Here is a 19,762-nt window from a genome sequence, read left to right as displayed (position 1 = left end):
CTGATGACAGAAACACACACACATTATCCTATTATTTTTAAATATAAAACCAAAGTACTACATCAATAATAATTAGCAGCTGCATTAGGATTGCATATTAGGTTCTATAATAGTTTTTTTTTTCTTTTCAAAAATTATTTATTTTCTGTAAGTTAGCCTCTTTCCCATGAAACTGATGATGGTCAAACTGCACTTATAAAAATTACGCAATAAGAAGGTGAGCAAAACTTATACCCTTCTTACAGTACTTAATTGAAATACAATAAAATCTAGATAATAATAATGTAAAGAACCTACCATTGTAGGCGTTATACCGACAATTAAACTTATAATCGCTTCATTGCCGGTCTCTTCTGCTAGCTTACGTAAAGATTTTCCATTCTTTACAAGGTCGGTTTTGCACCAAAGATTAACCAATTTCCGCACGTCTGTCACACTCTTCGTGGCTACTGCCCGCCACAAGCCAGGTTTGTATGTTTCAAATACTTGAAACATTGCTTCAGGATTTGACCCAGGACATGTATTTCCGTCTGAATCTTTCTTCAAATGCGCAGCATTTTTATGATTTCCTTGACCACAACAAGAACGATTAGATTTTTGGTAGTGTTTTCCTTGCCTCAGTTCATTACGCACTTCTTCATATATTGCAACGCCATTATGCTTAATGAACATATCAGCACCACACTGTAGCAATGCTTCACACAATTCTGCATCGCACCGCTTCAACGCATAATGCAGTGGAGTTCGACCAGATTTATCTGTCTGGTTAACGTCCATTCCAGCATTACACAGCATGTATAGGATGTCAAGTCGTGCTTTGGCACATGATGGAATCGCTGCTAAAGTATGTAATGGACTTCTCCCGGTCTGAAACAAGGAGAGAAAAAAATATTAGCAGAATATGAAATAATAAAACGGTAATAAGATAGATATGAACATCTAACAGAAATCTGCAGTATTAGTTATCGTTACAGGTATTTGTAAGATACATTACGAATAAAGTCAAAAAAGTTTACGCACATATATCCTTATCTGGCTAGGATACAATGTTATCTACAATTTCCGAACAGCTGAACACTTTTGTACAATCAAAATATCTATCTATCTAGATTTCAGATACAGGCTAGCTACAAAATCATAGAAATGGGACGCAAATAAAAAAACTGAATCACAAAATGCGATGTATCTATGATCATACATTATTAACGATAATGGTCCCCTCGAAAACCCAACGTTTGCCATTAGGTGCATCTCAATAACATATATCAATCCACTATGGACCACAATCCATATTACACGCTTTCCAATGCTAATGAAAAAATATATAGGAAATCACGACGAAAACTATATAGGAGATTTCGTGAAGCTGTCAAAAACCTTCACTCACACCATATTTCCCTATGTTATTCTCAAGAGTGGAAGTAGCAATACTACAAAAATATAAGAGGTTTCGTTAAAATGTAGGAAATATAGGAGTTTATAGGAAGAGACGCAAATATTTTAATTACCCAACAGGTGGAAATAAAATAATAATAATAATAATAATAATAATAATAATAATAATAATAATAATAATAAAAAATGGAAATTACACCAACTGTTATATGAACATACATTCTACTCTAACTACAACTAAATGGGTAATTATCTCGTTGTAAAATTTTATACGAATTTCTTGGTGTTTTCGTACGTAGCTCACCAGTACAAAGCAACGACCATAAGGAAAGTGTAAAAAAGGATCTACATCAGAAAATCAGTGTTTTAAGTATACGTCTCAAATGTGAAATAAAATCTAACCCTTAACGGTTCACTACCTTTTCTGTCTGCTTCCGGCACTGGTTCAAAACAACATATCCGCCGACTGCTCCCAGAGTAAAATTCACCAGAATATTCACTAGGGGGCAATAGCTGCTCTACCGTGGCGGAAAGTATGAACACAAATAACCACAACGAACAATACCTGAAAATAATACTCTTCAAACGCAATAGCCAAGATCAAAAAATGTGTAGCCAAATGGGAACGAGAACTCGTTAAGGGCTAAAATGTAAACATTCTGCATATGGCGCTTTTAAGGTAAGATTTGACTATGTATAACGTATTCTGTAATTATTTGACTACAGTCAGTGCAAAACGTATTGATACACCTAAGTAAATTATTTATAAGCCTTTAAAATCACTACCCTATAGAACTTTTTAATGAATATGACGAAACTAGTTTATTTTTTGTTCAATTAATTGTACGTGTATGAACACTTTTTGCGCTTACTGTATATTGTTTGGTGTAATTGTCTTTAGACAATAAGCAGGAAAGGACGAACAATTTCCATTCAACCATCCTACTGTGGAGACCCTCCAATCACTCACATCTTATTTCCCTACATTATTTTCACAAGTGGAAGTAGCAATGCCACAAAAAATATAGGAGGTTTCGTTAAAATATAGGAAATATAGGGGTTTATAGGAAGAGACGCAAATGTATAGGAAAAATAGGAGCATTGGAAAGCCTGATATTACTGGAGACTGAACTTAGAATCGATGACAAAGGAATAATGTGCACTTCGACATTTTGTAGCATATTAAAAATTAAGGGTCTCAATGGGTTTTCATGGATCACTAGCAGAAAATAAACCTTTAGCAGAGCTCCTTTTCTTCTCCCGTTGATTCAAGCTCTGGTAAAGGGTTCATATATTCCACATTTACATCGTTATTTCATTGCATTGATCCAGAAATATCCCTTTGGTATGTCCTCTTGTTTTTGCTTGAAATGGTAAAGAAAGGTAAGGCTTGGTTTACAACTTAAAAAAAAAAAAAGATAAAAAAATGTATTCAGACATTATTTGCGTACAATGTGAGTTAATAAGCGAATATTTGTGCGAAATTAAGTTACTTTTTTTTATTTCTCTCCATAAAAATGAAGTTCACTTCGTGGCTGTGTAATGCCAATTTCCCGTTTCTAGATGGAATTACCAACTCAACAAAAAGATCCATATCGACATATTTAAAACCATCTTCCACCAACGTAGGCGATTAGTATAATGACAAAGTTAGCTCTTCTTTATAAATACGACTGTCTTTACCTTTTTTTTTTCTACTTTGCTTTTCGCTGTCATATGTGTATTATTTCACGTTCACGTAAAACAGTAAAAATAAAAATCAAATCTTTATTCCCACTGCTGCCGAAAATGCTCTATAAGATTGCAAACGCAGTGCAAATCTACGCTCATTTTGCAAATTGCTACCAAAAACCAAAATCTAAATAAAAAAATCTGAAACTCTCATGGCCAACTTATAAAATAGTATTACTGTTATAAACTTTTTTCCATTACTCCTACAAAATTAGTCTATTTTCCATCAAACAAATGACACATGATAAGAAAAATCTTGAAACAATCAAAGCGAAGTTCCGACACTCATTCGACGTCACATTATCCCTGAGGTGTCCACCTGCCACCTCAAACATTTATTAACTTCGAACAACACATATGGAAATGCAAGAATCCATATATTTTTTAAAGTTTTTCCCATAGTACTTCTGATTAATTTTATATTACCTCCGAAGATTACTGTGCTTGAAGCTTCCGTGAACGATGCCGTGAAAGAACGGGACAACAAGTCTAACTCCAATCAAACAGTATAAGACTACGATTCAAGCAGTATTGGAATTTATCTTACTGAAACCACTTACTGGAAATTTGATGTAGATTTCAAAACTGGCGTAAAACGTATTAAGTAGTGATAGTCAATTTTGAAAGCGTATATACACATTAATTTACCAAAATCGCTGTATACTTTTTCTATTAGGATGTTAAAATATCGTTGGATATATGTTAGAAATCTACAGAGGCTATAAAGTACAGGGAGAGTCAAAAGTCTCAGCACATCATCCATTCTCCTAGAAGCAAGAGATGTGGGTCATTCCGAATTCTAGGAATAGGGATTCTTCTTCAAATTTCCTTTCAGTCTTACCCATATCTTCACAATACTAACACCTGTTTGCGAAAATTTAACGTTTGTGTTTGTTTGAACGTGACTATAGGATACAGAAGAGCAAGAATTTACGTTTCTTCATAAGATTGTTCTTCAAGTCGCTTATATGATAGTGGATAACTTTCTTTCGCTACATTTCCAACGTCTTTCTAGTGTCTATTAGTCGCCAAGTGCTTAAGGTGCATGCTTTCTGTGCGTGCGGTTTAGGTTTGAATCTTGCTGGAGCACTTGCCTCGGATATAAACTCAAATAGTTGATTTGGTTTTCAGTTTATCGTCCCTTTCATCAGCGAGGCTATATGAGACGTGGATCTTGAGACCGTGATTTGGGAGGCTCAAATTCAAACCATAAAGAAAATATATGAACGCTTTTATTAAGATTATTTTCTTCAAAATCTTATTTCTTGAAGAACTAAACATACAGCTTTTGCGTCTCACGACTTTCAGTAGCGACTACTAGGAGCCTTCATTTTGATAACTTCTGCAACACGTGCAGTGGAAAATAAAGACTTTATTGTTCTATTAGGTACTGAGAACTTTGTTCCCATCCGGATTCTCATGAGAACAAACTATAGTGTCACGCGTTTTATGAAAATTGATCAATCACCGAGGAACTGACCTTTTGCAGAGCGGGACGTGAGACTTTTGTCCCTTCAGTTCTTCCTGAACTCCGCGGACTCCTTCCGCTTGTTTCAAGAACTGACGGTTTTTAATGTTGTGATTAACGCATTGAACAATAAAGAAAAAAGAAGTTTACACAGTCTATTCACGGAAATTACATTCTCACACAAAGTGATTTTTCTGTTATTTGTGGAGTCACATAGTCGAAGCAGCTGGCCCGTTTGCCATTTGAATGTGAAAAAAGTATTTAGTAAGCAATACTTTAAAGTGCGTAGGCGACACAAGCTGATTGGAGTTCTTAGTAATATCGTCCAAGTGTGTTTGAAGCGACGGGGAATACTTTCGGATGGCAGTTGGATTGTCTGAGGAGCAGTCGGAAACGGAACCTTGCGCGGTAGAAAACTGAGAAGAGGAGATGCAGCCGATCTTAGTCCCCTTTCCCTCCCTCTGCAAGTGAAGTGTCAAACCTTAATTCGCGAGTATTGAATACTCCCTTTCCCCACTATCATAGGCGTCATAGAACAAAAGACGTAAGTAAAAAACAAAAATGCTATGAAAAATAGCTTTTCCTTAATCGAAAAAGCCATCAAGAGTATTAGTATCAAATTTTGAGCATGCATGCACAAGTACAAAGGTATAAGTTGTGACTGATTGTTAGTACTGTTGTATTTCTCTGTTTGGTATATTGTAAAAGTTCATATTACAAGCTTTACAATATATTTTTATCAATATCTTCATGCGCATAAGTTCGACTCCAGTCAAAATTTAACTTGCATTTCTAAAAAGTAACGCAATTTTAAACGATTCATATGTCTTTTACCTTAATTTAATTTTGTTCATTTATATATCTACAGTGAGTTCATTTCTCTTTCTCCGAATTATCCGGCTATTGGTGAAAGAGGAAGGTACTAATATGGAATATGACAATCCCTACAGGCGCCGGAATTTACTAAACTTCAGGTTGGAACAAGCTTAGAGAGAAGGAGAGGTAGTCGAGAATCAAACGTAACTACAATTAAACAAATGTTAAATAATCCCATACATGGGGAAAACTTGCAGAAATGGGTCATACCCTACAGTTAACGTGAGTTCCGAACAACATGAGCTCCAGCCGGGAATCTAACCCAGGTGTCCCACGCCAAAGACGCGTACGCTAACCGCTTAGGCACGAGGGAGTTCTAAATCCTAATAGTGTTTAGAATTCCCGCTTTAAACTGTAAATCCTAATTCATTTTAGTCCAGTGTTGAAAATGAATGTTTAATGCGAATCAATCAAATTAATGTCTGTGATTTATGGTTTCACTAGAAGGTTTATTGAGCCGCGGTGGTTTAGTGGTAAAGCGTTCGCTCACTTTTGGCGTATGGGATCCCTACTTCGAGCCCAGCTCCTGTCAAATAGACTTTGTGGTAGATAAATACCGTGTGCGTTGATCGTCTCGAGATTCTCCCATTTCCTCCCACTTTCGTCATTCCGCCATTCTCTTTCATCTCACCATTAGTCTCCTTTAGTCTCGGTGCATAAGCGTGGGATATTATACTGTAAAAACGAACTTCCAATTCCTCAGCAGCTTATTAAAAAACCTAACCATGAACCATTATAAAGATAAATTAAAGAAACGGCAGTTTTTAAGTGACATCAATTCCTAAATGAAAATATACATTTGAATTCACACTTATAGAGGAATTAAAATCATATAAAATAAGTTATTTCTTTTATTTATCATATAATGCAACTGTCAGTGGTGTTAAGTAATATATATCCTATTTTTTTCAAGTTGAAAAGTTGTAGTACAGTCACGAAAGAAATAAGTCACCCAGGCAAGAGGAGAAAATATTCCCAACCCTGTTCACGTGAGTTAACTTCTTCGAAAGACTTGCTGCTTTCACATGAGGTCTGTAAGCAGCTTTTTCAAACAAAGCCAGTGACTGCTGAAAACCAATGTTCTTTTCGACACTAAGCTTAGTGCTTTTAGACTGAGAAGGAAAACAATACTTGAATTTGTTTTCGAGGAAAACAAATAATTCATGCATAGTAGTTTACAAGTGCCAGATTACCTATTATAATTAATTTAGATATCTAAATACTCATGATCTACTCACAGGTAATTGAGGAGTGAATAATGAAAAGTGATTTCGGAAATTCAAGACTGCATTATTGGTCTAATACTATAAAATAGAATGGGAATTTTTAACATCGCACGATTATGTCCTGGAGGCTAAAGGAAACAGACGATGAGTGAACAAAATTATTAAAGACATTCAACACAAATTTACACAGCATAGCCTGGAATCGAGCCTATGACCTTGAAACCAAAAGTTAGCGCTCTTATCATTGAGCCACCGTAATCTAAAATTATGATGAAAAGGCGCTCCCGATTCCGACGTCGATTGGTTGGGTGGTGGATTGATTTGGGAACTTAGTATCCTGTTCAGCGCCGAGGCAATTTAAGACGTGAACCTATATCTTCACCTGAAATCTGAACCACATAAGCTCCCACCAGGAATCGATCCCGGGTCTCCCGTGCCGAAGATGAGTACTTTGTGATTTTTGCTAGTGTTGTTCACGAAGGGGGTCTCTTTCGTCTCGTGAAGTATCATGAAAATTCAATTTCGTTTTTAAAAAGGTTTAACTTTTTTATTGGACGATGTCATCTTGTCTCGTTTCCTCAGCACGGTACGTGACGTTTGGACGCCGCCGTTTGGGCACGGACGTTTTGGCCCCGCCGTTTGGGCGCGAAGCCATTTGGGCGCCAGACGTTTGGGCGCGAGTTAAATTAAAAGGTCATTATGTTAGGCGCTGAGTACTAATTTCGAATCAAGATATCACAAGGTGTCTACTGTAGTGGAAGTTCTTGAATTATACTGGATTTTGTTTTACATACTAGAAATACTGGTGTTTCAAAATTCTAAAAACTGAATTAACAAGTACATTTTGTAAATTTAAGTTTCAACCAAAGTTAAGTGTGCTTTTTATTTGATAACTTTTCAAGCCAAAGGTAAGTAGACCAGACTACATATGATTGATTGCATTACATACATAGTGAGCCTATTCCATTAAAAAAAAAAAAAACAGGCCTTCTACTGTAGTTATGCAATAAGTGTGAATGTCAAACACATTTCTAGTGGCTAAATGACCAATATATGTACACTTAACTATTATTTTTCACTTTGAAATCATTCTTTTTTTTTTCTTTCGCCACTTTCTTTAATGCGGATTAAATGCTTACAATGGGACGAAAAAAACGTGTTCAGTTATGATTTTTATATTGGAATGTTAATAAAAAAAAAAAGTGATACCAGAAATACGGGATACTGCAGATTCTAAACTCAATGTCTTGGACACCCTGTATTAACATCTTTCACTCAACTTGATTAGGATTTAGGATTTTTAGATTTCTGGGCTCTCCGCATTTAAGGCCATTTAGCCCGTCACGTTTGAGGGAGCACACTATCCGGGGAAAGGGAAGGAAGAAGGCGGCCTGGACCTATAAATTAGGTACCACCCCGCCCGGCATTTGCCTGGTGTGAATGAGGAAAACCCAGAAAGACCTCATTCAGGGCGGCTGGCCTGAAAGACCGTGTTACACTTTTTCGACCGAGTGCCCCCACCGGGAATCGAACCCGGGGCCGCTCGCACCGAAAGCGAGAGCGTTAGCTACTACGCTTCGCGGGGCCACTTCTCTTAACTCGAATACGCGGAAATCTTTTATTGGTAGTTCTTTATTGGACTTAAGGAAGAGAAGAGTTTGGCAAAGGTAATACGAAAGAAAATGAATGTTAATATTCATAAGTATGTAATTATTAACTTCTTTAAAAAATACAAAAATTAAATAAATATGTTTTAATTAACATTAAGAAAATTATTAACAGTTAGTCTGATTCCTTCATTTCCTAGCTTTCTTATATAATATAAAAATTAGATCAGAAATACAAGAATCGTGAACAAGCGAAAAATCAATCCATGACGAGGTTAGGCAACAAATGCCACAAACGCATTAAACTAGTTAATTTAGATGAATAAAATATAGATAGAAAATATATAGATAAATGAGGTGAGATAAAGATAGAAGTGTAGGAAATGTATATATCTTGATTCGCGCTTAGTTTTCAGTGCCTAGCTTACTTTATATGTCGTAAATTGTGATTTTGACTATGTACCTCGCGCCCAAATGTCTGGCGCCTAAACGGCTTTGCGCCCAAACGGCAGCGCCGAAACGTCCGCGCCCAAACGTCCTGTCCCGCCTCAGCAACATTACTTTCTGCACACAATAGCAGACACAAGAATAAATAGCATGTGTATCAGTTTTCATTATTATAGCGTTTCGTTTACTTGTCATACATTTCAATTAAAAGATCATATAATTGTAGCATCTGTACTATCGTATAGGTTGTGTTTTAAATATCCTAATCATCTATTGTGTAATTGCTGGTCGTGAAATTTTCACCAATATGTTTCAAGCGCTTAAGTCAACAGGTTTCATTATTTCTCTTTGTTAAGGGGTAAGTTTGGATCACAAATTCTTTATAAGTGAGATTAGGAGGTTAAGGAAGAATCGTGCTTAGTCTTGAAGTAGAAAAAAAAAATTAGGTAACAGGAAGAAGACCCTTAGGTTCTTTGTAGTTGAATATTATGCTGCCCACACTAAACAAAAAGTTTTATTTTCAGATGGACAATGACCCAGACATCATCATCTATTAAATAATCAAGAATCAGATCTCATATAAAACGCTCCAACAAAACTGTTGATTAAAAGTGTTGAGAAATAAGATGTTTCATTCACTACGTGTACGGGGACACTTGATCCAAAGGGTGTAACAGCTCTTTCAGTCCAACCATTCTGAGTGAGGTTTTGCTTCGGTTTTCCTCATTCATACCAGGCAAATGTCGGGATGGCACCTAGCATACAGGTCCCAGTCCACTTCCTTCCTTTCCTTTTCCTGCCTTCCTTCGTCACTAATTGATTCTATGCCTCGTCGAATAAATGCGTGATAGATAATCATAGTTCGTGGACAGGCTATTAGGTTTAAAATTATAACACGATTTTTATGTTCATTGAAAAGTGTTTTGTTCAAGACTAATATTACTTGGAAGATATGAAGTGTTCACGAGCAGAAAAAAAATACTTCTAAGCATTTGGAATTGCCAAGACAGACTGAAATATTTTCTTTTTTTAATAAGTGTAATTATATTTTTCTTTCTATGGGAATTAACAATTCCTTTCATTCCTTCATTTTTCTATTGGAATTAGGAAAAACATTCTGAGCAATTTTGAAACGCTCAACGACAACGCGTAGATAAGTAGAATATTTTATTTTGTTATCTGTGCCAAATATATTATTTTTTTCTTTCTTCCTATATATTCAGAACAGTTTTGGTTTCCAAACACTTAATGCCAAGAAGTAAGCATATCTCTATGAAATAAACATATCTTTTTCTTTCTTTCTTGACTCTTATCTATGTAGTCGATCGCCAGTAGTTCGCTTGAAGGCAAAACATGGCACAGCAAACAAGTTGATTCGTCACGTGCCAATGTACCTTCTGAACAGGGTTGGGCGTGAATTTTTTTATTTTTCGTGCTTTCATGAATATATATATATATATCTTCGCTTCTCCACAGTCCATGTGATCTGATTGGCTCAGCACTTTCTTTAAAAATGGAAAAAATGTGTAGTTGGTAGCGTAGTAGTTAAAGCAGCGCCATGACAAGCCGGAGACCCAGGTTGAACTTCATTCCAATCATGCACTTTTTCACTCTGAATATTTAACAATGAACAATTTTGCATAAAAAAATGACGTTAAAATGGTACAACTCTGAAAGTGAAAGAGCTGATGTACTTATTTATCCGGTAGCTAGCTGGATGTGTTTGATGTAGCATCACACAAAAACCGCTGACTAGCTTCAAAGATTCTCTTGCATGATTATAGGTCTCGCTCTGCAAATGTTAATTTTAAACAATATACCCTTCCTTGAATATTCACCCACCAAGGAAGAGTATATTGCAGTGCATTTATCATATTGTTTGTGCATATGATAGTGCCAAACATATGGGCACGACATTCGCTATTAGGAGTTTTTTTTTTCATTGATTTGCAAGAATTTAATATGAGACGCAGTAGGGGGGATTTCGGTTTCTTCGGACACAACAGTACGAAAATTATTCTTTGTAGCTTTTTGTTTCAGGGTATAGCAATCGGTCACCTATTTTTACAATTCAACCTAAATGACTGTAGACGAAGTGTTTTGACTGTAAATTGTGTTAGAAGTTTATTTTTTTATTTTATTTTTTTTTTTTTTTTTCAAATTAGTCGGTCCTTGTATTGTACAAGAAGGATCTATTCTTCTGATTTGCATGTGAAGTTATTTAGTATTTCATAGTTCACAGTCTGAGTGTAGGTTGAATGGACTTGATAACAATAAAACAACTGAGCTAAACTAATCTCAGTTCAGTCGTGCAGCCACCTTTAGAGGCCATGGGCTACAAGCCAGCTTGTGACACTCATGCTTTTAGGGTGATATTTATGATCAGCACATCACACTTTCGTAGTTTGTAGTAGATTCTAATTAAAAAGTGCCTTTATAACATTCCAACAGTTCAGCTTTGACTATTAGATTAGATTAGACTATCTTTATTGGTTTTCGAATTGGTATTTCTTTGGTGGCCAGCAAATGTAAGGGCAAGTCTTTGCTTTAGGCAAGGCAGTGACAATAACCAAGTCATCTGAACCGGTTCCCACAATTATAGTTACAGTTCCCAAGAAGGAAAGACAGAAAACAACGTGCCCTGCGGGGCTCTAACCCGCCTTTACTCGCTGACGCTCGTTCGGCACTACTATGTACTGACAGGATATCACTGCCTTGCCCAAAGTAAAGAGTTACCAATGGAAGTTACAACCCAACATATGACTAGAGTCGTGCTTGTAAACGCCATACATAGCATTTAGTAATTCCCCCAAATTCATCGACGGCTCCGGAGCCGGTACTGTGACATAGGGAGCTGTTGTAAACAACCACGTTTATCTGTATACCGACCGTCGCTGACGCGCCTGCTCCCTACGCACGCAACCCTTTACCAACACTTGGGACCTCTGCTCCGCTCGTGCCCTGATTTGGTTAGATAGCATTTGTGCTTTTTAGTAGCCACCTATCACAAATTGGTTAGTGTTTTATGCATTGTATGCCATACGTCCACACTCAAAAATAATTGCACTAAAATTTGTAAACGTCCTTACGAATGAAATTTTCTACAGTATTGTGATTCACGAATGATTCTATCATGTCTGTGGATGGTCATATGCCAGAGTAGTATATCTACCTTTTTCACCAATTTTCAGTTAATTAATGCTTGTTACATTTAAAAAATGCGCTTTTTCTTATGCCAGAATGAGCCAGGCAATATCAGCATTAATTTCAAAATAAAAGGGCCACTGGCTCATTCTGGCATAAGAAAAAGCGCATTTTTTTATGTGATAAGCATTAATTAACTCAAAATTGGTGAAAAAGGTAGATAGACTACTCTGGCATATGACCATCCATCCAGCTGTTTTCATGCAATAATATAGTGGATACCCTATTATGTTATTTTCGTTAACGTTATTTTATCACGCATGTGATGTTAATTTTTGAAAATACGAAGAACAGTATAAACAGGGTTATATGTACACATACCTTTCCATGTCCATCTACAACTAATCCTGCACATCTCCATTCATCCAACAAATATCTAACTCTCTTGGAATCTAGAGATAAAATAGCATCTTCGAGCTGCGTTGCCTGTTGCGATGTAACCTGCATGGCTCTCCTGTTGCACGGGCCAGCCTACTCATTAGGATCAATACAAATGGAATGTATACATTTTCACCACAATAAATTGTCTTTTTATTTTTGTATCTAACACTTTCATTATATTCAAAATTACGTGTCGCCTTCTTTTTCTTTATCAAAAGCCAATGGGGTTCTGTCATTCACCACAAGTAGGGTTGTATCGATCATGAACGATTGGATCATTATGAACGAATCATGGCGTGAATCAAATGAATTATGATTCTTGCCAGAAATAAATCGATTCTTCTAAAGAATCATTTGTAGTTTTCACTGAATTGCTTGCCGTGATCGAAATTAATGGAGAATCACAAACTGGCAGCTTGTGTGGCGCTTGCAGTTCGCGGGGAGTGAAAAATGAAAGAATACCATACGCGCGCTTTCTCTTCGTAGATACATGCGTTTTTTTTTTCTGCGTGGTAGGGTTGCTTCCTACGAAGAAAGGAAGTCGCGTTGTTAGAAGCAGACAGTGGTTAAATACAGCCGGGCCCCACCGGGGCTCGGCCCCGGTAATTTTTTGGGAGCCGGGGCTGAACTCAGGATATTTTCTCATTGCTTTTTTTTTTTTTTTTTTTTTTTAACTTTCTCCGCATCTGAAATAATGTTGGTAAAATCCGTACTTTAACTTTTCTTTGTCACTGTTTCGGCAGCTTGGTGGCTCACATAATGTCAGGGGCGTCGTTTAGGGAGGGCAGGAGGGGGCAATTGCTCCCCCAAGAGTTTGAGGAATATATATATACTTTAATCGAATGTCTGTTAATATACTAGTACAAAACGTGAAAGTCTTATGTCGCTGGTGCTCTTGCCCCTCCCAGGCGAAGTCTGAAATGACGCCACTGCATAATGTAAAAGTCAAGTGCATTATTGAGGCAACCGGAGAGTGAGAAAATAGCAGAAACAAGGTTCTTTCTCTCCGGCCGCTGCTGGTAGTTTTCTTTTTTCTATTTGTTTTTCAACAGGGGTATAGCTGAGCTATAAAATCCTTGGGGGGGGATAGAGACAGAAACTCTTTCTTCTGCTGTCTTCAAACGAACTACAAAATAAAAATAAAAAAGAAATAACAGTACTCATTACCTTTCTTCTTTTTCTGAAAGCTATCGAGGCATTTCTCTTCTGTCAGCATCCTATAACCCTTTGGGGATCCCATGGTACAATTTGTACCATACGGGGTGTTTCATGGTACATTGCGTTATAACTCTCCTATTTGAGCTTTTTCGTCCGTTTTTTTTTTTCAAGTCCAGAGGCATTGTAGAAGACATTACGTATAATTTCACACCTTCCTGCGTCGAGACATAGGAGGTGATGACGTCATAAGTCCAATATTTATATTTTCGTGTAATACTTTTTTGGGGGGGTATGTAAAATATTTTTGCACAAACATGCAGTCCACCGAGTAGTATTTACCAGATTTTTTTTTTAGATTTCTGCGTTAAAACAGGGGGGGATCCAGAGGGTCAAAAAGTTGAAAAAAGGGATATTTTTACCCAAAAACCCCGTTTTTCCTCATTTTTCCGCCTTAGATGCATGGTGGAGACAAGTGAATGGTACCGCCTGAAAGGCAGTTCTATTCTGAAGAGAATGATGTGCGACACATGGCCCTAGGGTAATTAGGGAAGTGTCAGGGAATTTTTATCAAAATATACTTCTGTATAGGGGAATTTTGGACATTTTCGGTATTATTTTTTGCGGGCTTATTTTTGCACCTAGAAGATTGAAATTGTGCACAAACATTCAGTCCACCGAGTAGTATTTACCAGATTTTTTTTCAGATTTCTGCGTTAAAACAGGGGGTCCAGGGGGCTAAAAGTTGTAAAAAGGATATTTAGACCCAAAAAATCCCGTTTTTCCTCATTTTCCCGCCTTAGATACATGATGGAGACATGTGAATGGTACCGCCTGAAAGCCAGTTCTATTCTGAAGAGAATGATGGACGAAACACGACCCTAGGGTAATTAGGGATCTCAGGGAATGTTTAAAAATTTCCATCTGTATACGGGAATATGGGACATTGTCGGTATATATATATATATATATATATATATATATTTTTTTTTTTTTTTTGTCGGGTTTACTTTTGCACCTGGAAAATTGGAATTGTGCATAAACATTCAGCCCACCGAGTAGTATTTACCAGATTTTTTTCAGATCTCTGCGTTAAAACAGGGGGGTCCAGGGGGCTAAAAGTTGTAAAAAGGATATTTTGACCCAAAAAATCCGGTTTTTCATTTTCTCGTCTTAGATACATGATGGAGACACGTGAGTCATACCGCCTGAAAGGCAGTTCTATTCTGAAGAGAATGATGGGCGAAACATGACCCTAGGGTAATTAGGGATGTCTCAGGAAATTTTTTACCTAAGATCATGGTGTTTTACGGTAATTTGGGGCATGGTGGGAATTCCTGATAAAATTTCTCCCGTCCTTGGTATTCAAGATAGAAACTTGAAATTTGAGCATGCAAGTGGTATCATTTGAAAGCCAGCTCTATTCTGAAGAGAATGAGGTATGACCCATGATCCTAGGATAAATAGTGACGATGCAGTAGCTGCTTGACTGAAAGTCTAAAATATAGCCCAAAAAACCGGGTACCGGAAAGGGATAAAACCCTTTCAAATATTCTATTAGCAAGATTGACTCAATATGCAGATTTATCAGTGCGAATTTAGACGAAATCGATCAACTATCGACCAAATATTTACCATTCGCCAAATACTCACAACAAAGTGGGAATACAATACCCCGGTACATCACCTATTTATTGATTTTAGAAAGGCGTACGACTCGGTTAGAAGAGAAACATTATACAACGTTCTTACAGAACTTGGAATACCGAGAAAGCTAATTCGATTAATTAAGATATGTTTAAATGGTTCCCAAAGTAAAGTTCGGGTAGGAAAATTTTTGTCCACAACCATTCACGTCGAAAATGGCCTGAAACAAGGAGATGCGTTGTCGCCATTATTATTTAACTTCGTTCTGGAATCTTATATATAAAAGAGAACGCACAAATCCTTTGTTCCCTCATCACGCTAATACGGCTGAACCAATTTCTTTCATTTTTGGGGGGTTATTAGGATTTGGACCCTAGATGGTTTTTATCATATCACTTTAATTTTTAATTACCAGTGTCTTGAGATAATTGACCATTCAAGTGTCCATAACGTACAAATCCTTTGTTAGTTCATCATAGGTAAAAATAAACGTATTTATATGCAACCCGCATGACCGTGTCACTCGGCGGGTTAACATAAATGACAGGCGATATAATGTTAACATTTACTGGAATCTACTATGGTTTTTATCATATCACTTGAAAGCGAAAAAGTAAAAATTATCTAAGTAACAAAGTTTATTGCGTTCCGGGGTGACCGCAGCGAAGCGGGGCGGGTTAACATAAATGACAGGCGATATAATGTTAACATTTACTGCAATCTTCTATGGTTTTTATCATATCACTTGAAAGCGAAAAAGTAAAAATTATCTAAGTAACAAAGTTTATTGCGTTCCGGGGTGACCGCAGCGAAGCGGGGTGAACGCTGCTAGTACGCTATAAGGAAAATCAAAGATAGCAACCAGAGCCTAGAGTTCACGGAATTCACCAGGTTATGGCATATGCTGATGATGCAAATTTAATACGGGGTGATAGGAGAGCAATAGAAAGAAATGCAGAGATCTTACTAACAGTAAGTACGCCAGAAATTTTTACTTGGGGGTGTGTTCAAAATAAAAGGGGGGGGTGTGCTCTCAGAATAGTGATATAATTTTTAAACAGACTCAAACAAGAAAACAGTATATTTTGTTACGCAACTATTGCAATACTACTACTACTACTACTACTACTACTACTACTACTACTACTACTACTAATAATAATAATAATAATAATAATAATAATAATAATAATAATAATAATAATAATAATAATAATAATAATAATAATAATATCAGCTCTTCGCAGTGGTAGGTTCAATAAAGTAAGTTCACACATTTGAGCATTTATTATTATTATTAAACTAAGTAGGCCTACTACAGTGAAACCTCTCAAAACGGACATCGGTGGAACTGATAACTTGTCTGTAAATGAGAGGTGTCCCTAAAAGGAAGGGTTCTCTCTCCTAACACCACACCACACATATTTATGACATGGAAGAATAAAAAAGTTTGTCCTCTTATGAAGATGTCCATTATTGAGAGATGTCCGTTAAGAGAGGTTTTTCACTGTATTGGGAATTAACCTCTACTATTTTACCCAATAATTCCCCTACATATGAATTGATTACATACGAATTATTGTAATTATTTTGCAAAATTCTGCTATTATTTCAATTTATTCACCCCCAGCAAGTTTTAGTGGATGATTTATTTTCCAAAATATTAATTGAGAAAAAATTCCCTCGACCCATGCTGAAATCACATTCGTTTAGTAATTAATACTGTACATAGTTCCAATTTCATTATTTTAATATTCTAACCCTGTAGTTAACGTTAATTGTTGTAATATTATTTGATCTCTTAATCTCCGTTCCTACCCTTCCTGACTACGTTATTCGCTCTGAATATCTTTCATAAAAAATATTCATTGATTTAGTTGTTTTCCAGAAATCCAGTTTTTCAATTTACAAATATTTTGTATCTTACTATTTTGTCTTCTTTAATATACCCTAATTTTAATAATCTCAGGGCTCATAGTGGTCTGGTCTCTTGTAAATATTTGAAAAAATGACCAAAAAATGGCCAAAAGCACACAAAATCTCATCATGTCCCTTTTTTCCTTTGTCAATTTCTCGCTCTCTTTGTTGTTTTGTTTCTTCTTCTTTTTGAGCTTCCTCCTTTCTTAGGTTTTCAAAAAATGCTTTGTAGTTACGGTAAGCAGACTTAGCAGATGTAAACAGCTTCTGAGTAAGTGGAACCAGTTCTGGCCTATTTCAGAATTTCTTCGTCCCAGACATTATATTTAACTTCGCATTAAGAGTTCTCAAAAACGTGAAATATTCAAATTCATCACCTACTCACCTACATCACCTACATCACTTGGCGTGAGCTGAGATCGAACCGGACACCCCATACACCAGAGGTGAGCTGTCAGAGATATCGAGTAATTTTCGGGAATTCATACAGCGTCTCAAGAATATATTATCTTTCTTCCCTTAACCTTGCATTCAAACCAGAAGTGGAAGAAATCAACCGTTTACGGTTTTAACATTGATCACCATAAAACTAAATTGGTAGTAGATAACGACAGTTTTCGAAAATCGATTGAGCATCTGAAGAAAAATACCATCTTCACCTGTACCTCTCTACTGAAACAGGAAATGGTAAAACAATTTCACTCTTCCGGTTTCAAGCTCCATAGAGCCCGTCGGAGCTATGTGGATAGTGTATGCGTCTTGTTGCGGGTGACCCGAGTTGAATTCCAAGCGAGTTGAAGCGAGTTTGCTATTCAGTTCACTATACAGTTCAAAACTATTTTTATAAGATGAACACTTCCCTCACTTGAAAGCAACACAGAGAGCTTTTCTGAAACTTTCGTACGTCGTTAGTTCCAATATGCCTCTACAGCTAACGATTCGCAGAGATGTTTACGCGGAATCAATGAAATCATTATGATCTATGAAGAGAGAGAAAACTGACTTTGCTCTTATCTACTGTCAATCTGCTCTTATCTACTTCCATTGGTATCTTCGTCTGCGGGGACAACCCAAAGTTCACGCACGTGACCTAGTGCGGGGAGAGAATGAAAGAAACTACCTGCTTAGCCTCCTATCTGCTGTTCTGCGTTGTTGCAACATAAAGACCATAAATTAAATAGCTTTTAAATGGAAGAAAATTAATTTTTAATTAGCGCACTTTAATATTACCCTAGCAAGAAAAAGTAAAAGTGAACACGCAATATTAATAGTAACAAATATTTGGAGGAATTTTGAAATGTATAAAATAAATAGTTTTCATAATATTTTGGAAAGAAATATGCCATGTTATTATATAGGGAAATCCCATCGCATTCCGAGTGTTGGACACAGCCTTAAGAAGAACATGCAAAAAGCTTAACACAAGATGAACATGATGAACCACACAAACACACACACACAACGTTGAACGGAGAGTTAACTATTGCGAGAGAAAACTAAACGATTATTATGATAAAAGAAAGAATAGATACAGAAGGGTTCTCAACCCCACCTTGAGAACTTAAGCATCCACCAACCGTCCACTGTGCTTTAGAAAGAATAAAAGCTGAAGTGAGAATGAAGCTGATTGTCTCACATACTGAAGTTTTCAGAAGAGTAATGAGTAACAAGTTTCTGCCTTTTTCCATTTGTTTTTATATTTTCTTAGAAAACTGCCAATGCAAAACATAAATCACACGAAAAAGTCACTTTACCTCTCAAAAAAGTAACTTTTAGTGACAAATTTGAAAAAAATAACTTTTAGTGACCAACTTGAAAAAAGTAAATTTCAGTTTAAAAAAGTGACTTGCTATGAGCCCTGTTCCGCTCAATGAATTTACGTGAATAAAAATATATTTTACAAAAAATTAAGCTAGCGCTAAATGTGTTCCTGCATAACACTAGACCCAGTCTAAAATATATATAATTCTTACTTCAGTCGATCTCTTCATTTCTAAAAATGTTTTGACTACACCCTTCTAACGTCCGTCCATTGATACACCACTTGCAGAGCAGGCTCGAAACCAGCCACAGAGCTTTGGAGGCCATGAATATGTTAGGAGGGGCCAAGTCATTAAAAATTCTCTTACAAATATCTACATTGTGCATTTTGTATTGAGGTCTGGAAAGGACATGAAAAATTTAGAGGGCCAGGGCCTCCCCAACCTCCCTCTAGTTGCGAGCCTGTTGCAGAGTAGCACTTATCAACTGAATCTGGTATAAGCTTATTACTATATTGTCACATTTTTCCTTATTGATTAGAAGATAGGTGAATGACCGCTCAAGACGTTGCCAATTTCAGTCATCTGCATCTGTCAATCAACCTCTTTTCTTGGAAATGACCGCGGAACCCAGGAGGGTAGGTATCAGCAGTCTGTTTTGTCAATTGTTTTGATCGAAATACCGCCCGAAACAATGAGGTTGTGTGGTTCTCGAAGCCGTACATGAGAACGAGGTCGCTTTGTATTTTGAAGTGAAATAAATAAATAAGAATATTGCCTTCTTTCCTAAACGCTAAACCTTTTTTAACTTGATGTAATAAATAAGCTATATGATACTGATTGATACAATTGGATTTGGGGGAGTATTCCTTTTCCATCCAGGGGTGTGTGTAAATAAATTTGGAGGGGTGTTAGGGGGGTGTTGGGGGGTGTAGATTACTCCCTGCT

At 36.6% G+C, this 19,762-nt stretch overlaps 1 protein-coding gene across 1 annotated transcript in view; it reads right to left on the bottom strand.

Annotated features, from left to right (window-relative positions):
- LOC145684294 (uncharacterized) overlaps positions 1 to 12,752 on the bottom strand; it is a 60,831-nt gene extending 48,079 nt beyond the window's left edge. The window contains exons 1-2 of the mRNA XM_081756462.1: positions 12,276 to 12,752; positions 298 to 867 (exon numbers count right to left, since the gene is read on the bottom strand). Of these exons, the coding sequence (XP_081612588.1) occupies positions 298 to 867; positions 12,276 to 12,401 (696 nt within the window). The 5' untranslated portion in view covers positions 12,402 to 12,752. The remainder of the gene's footprint in view (positions 1 to 297; positions 868 to 12,275) is intronic.
- Between the last annotated feature and the right edge of the window lie 7,010 nt (positions 12,753 to 19,762).

The sequence above is a fragment of the Thermobia domestica genome, chromosome 1, assembly GCF_964235325.1.
Source record: "Thermobia domestica chromosome 1, izTheDome1.hap1.1, whole genome shotgun sequence".
Classification (NCBI taxonomy): Eukaryota; Metazoa; Arthropoda; class Insecta; order Zygentoma; family Lepismatidae; genus Thermobia; species Thermobia domestica.
This window is presented reverse-complemented; position numbering and strand designations above follow the sequence as displayed.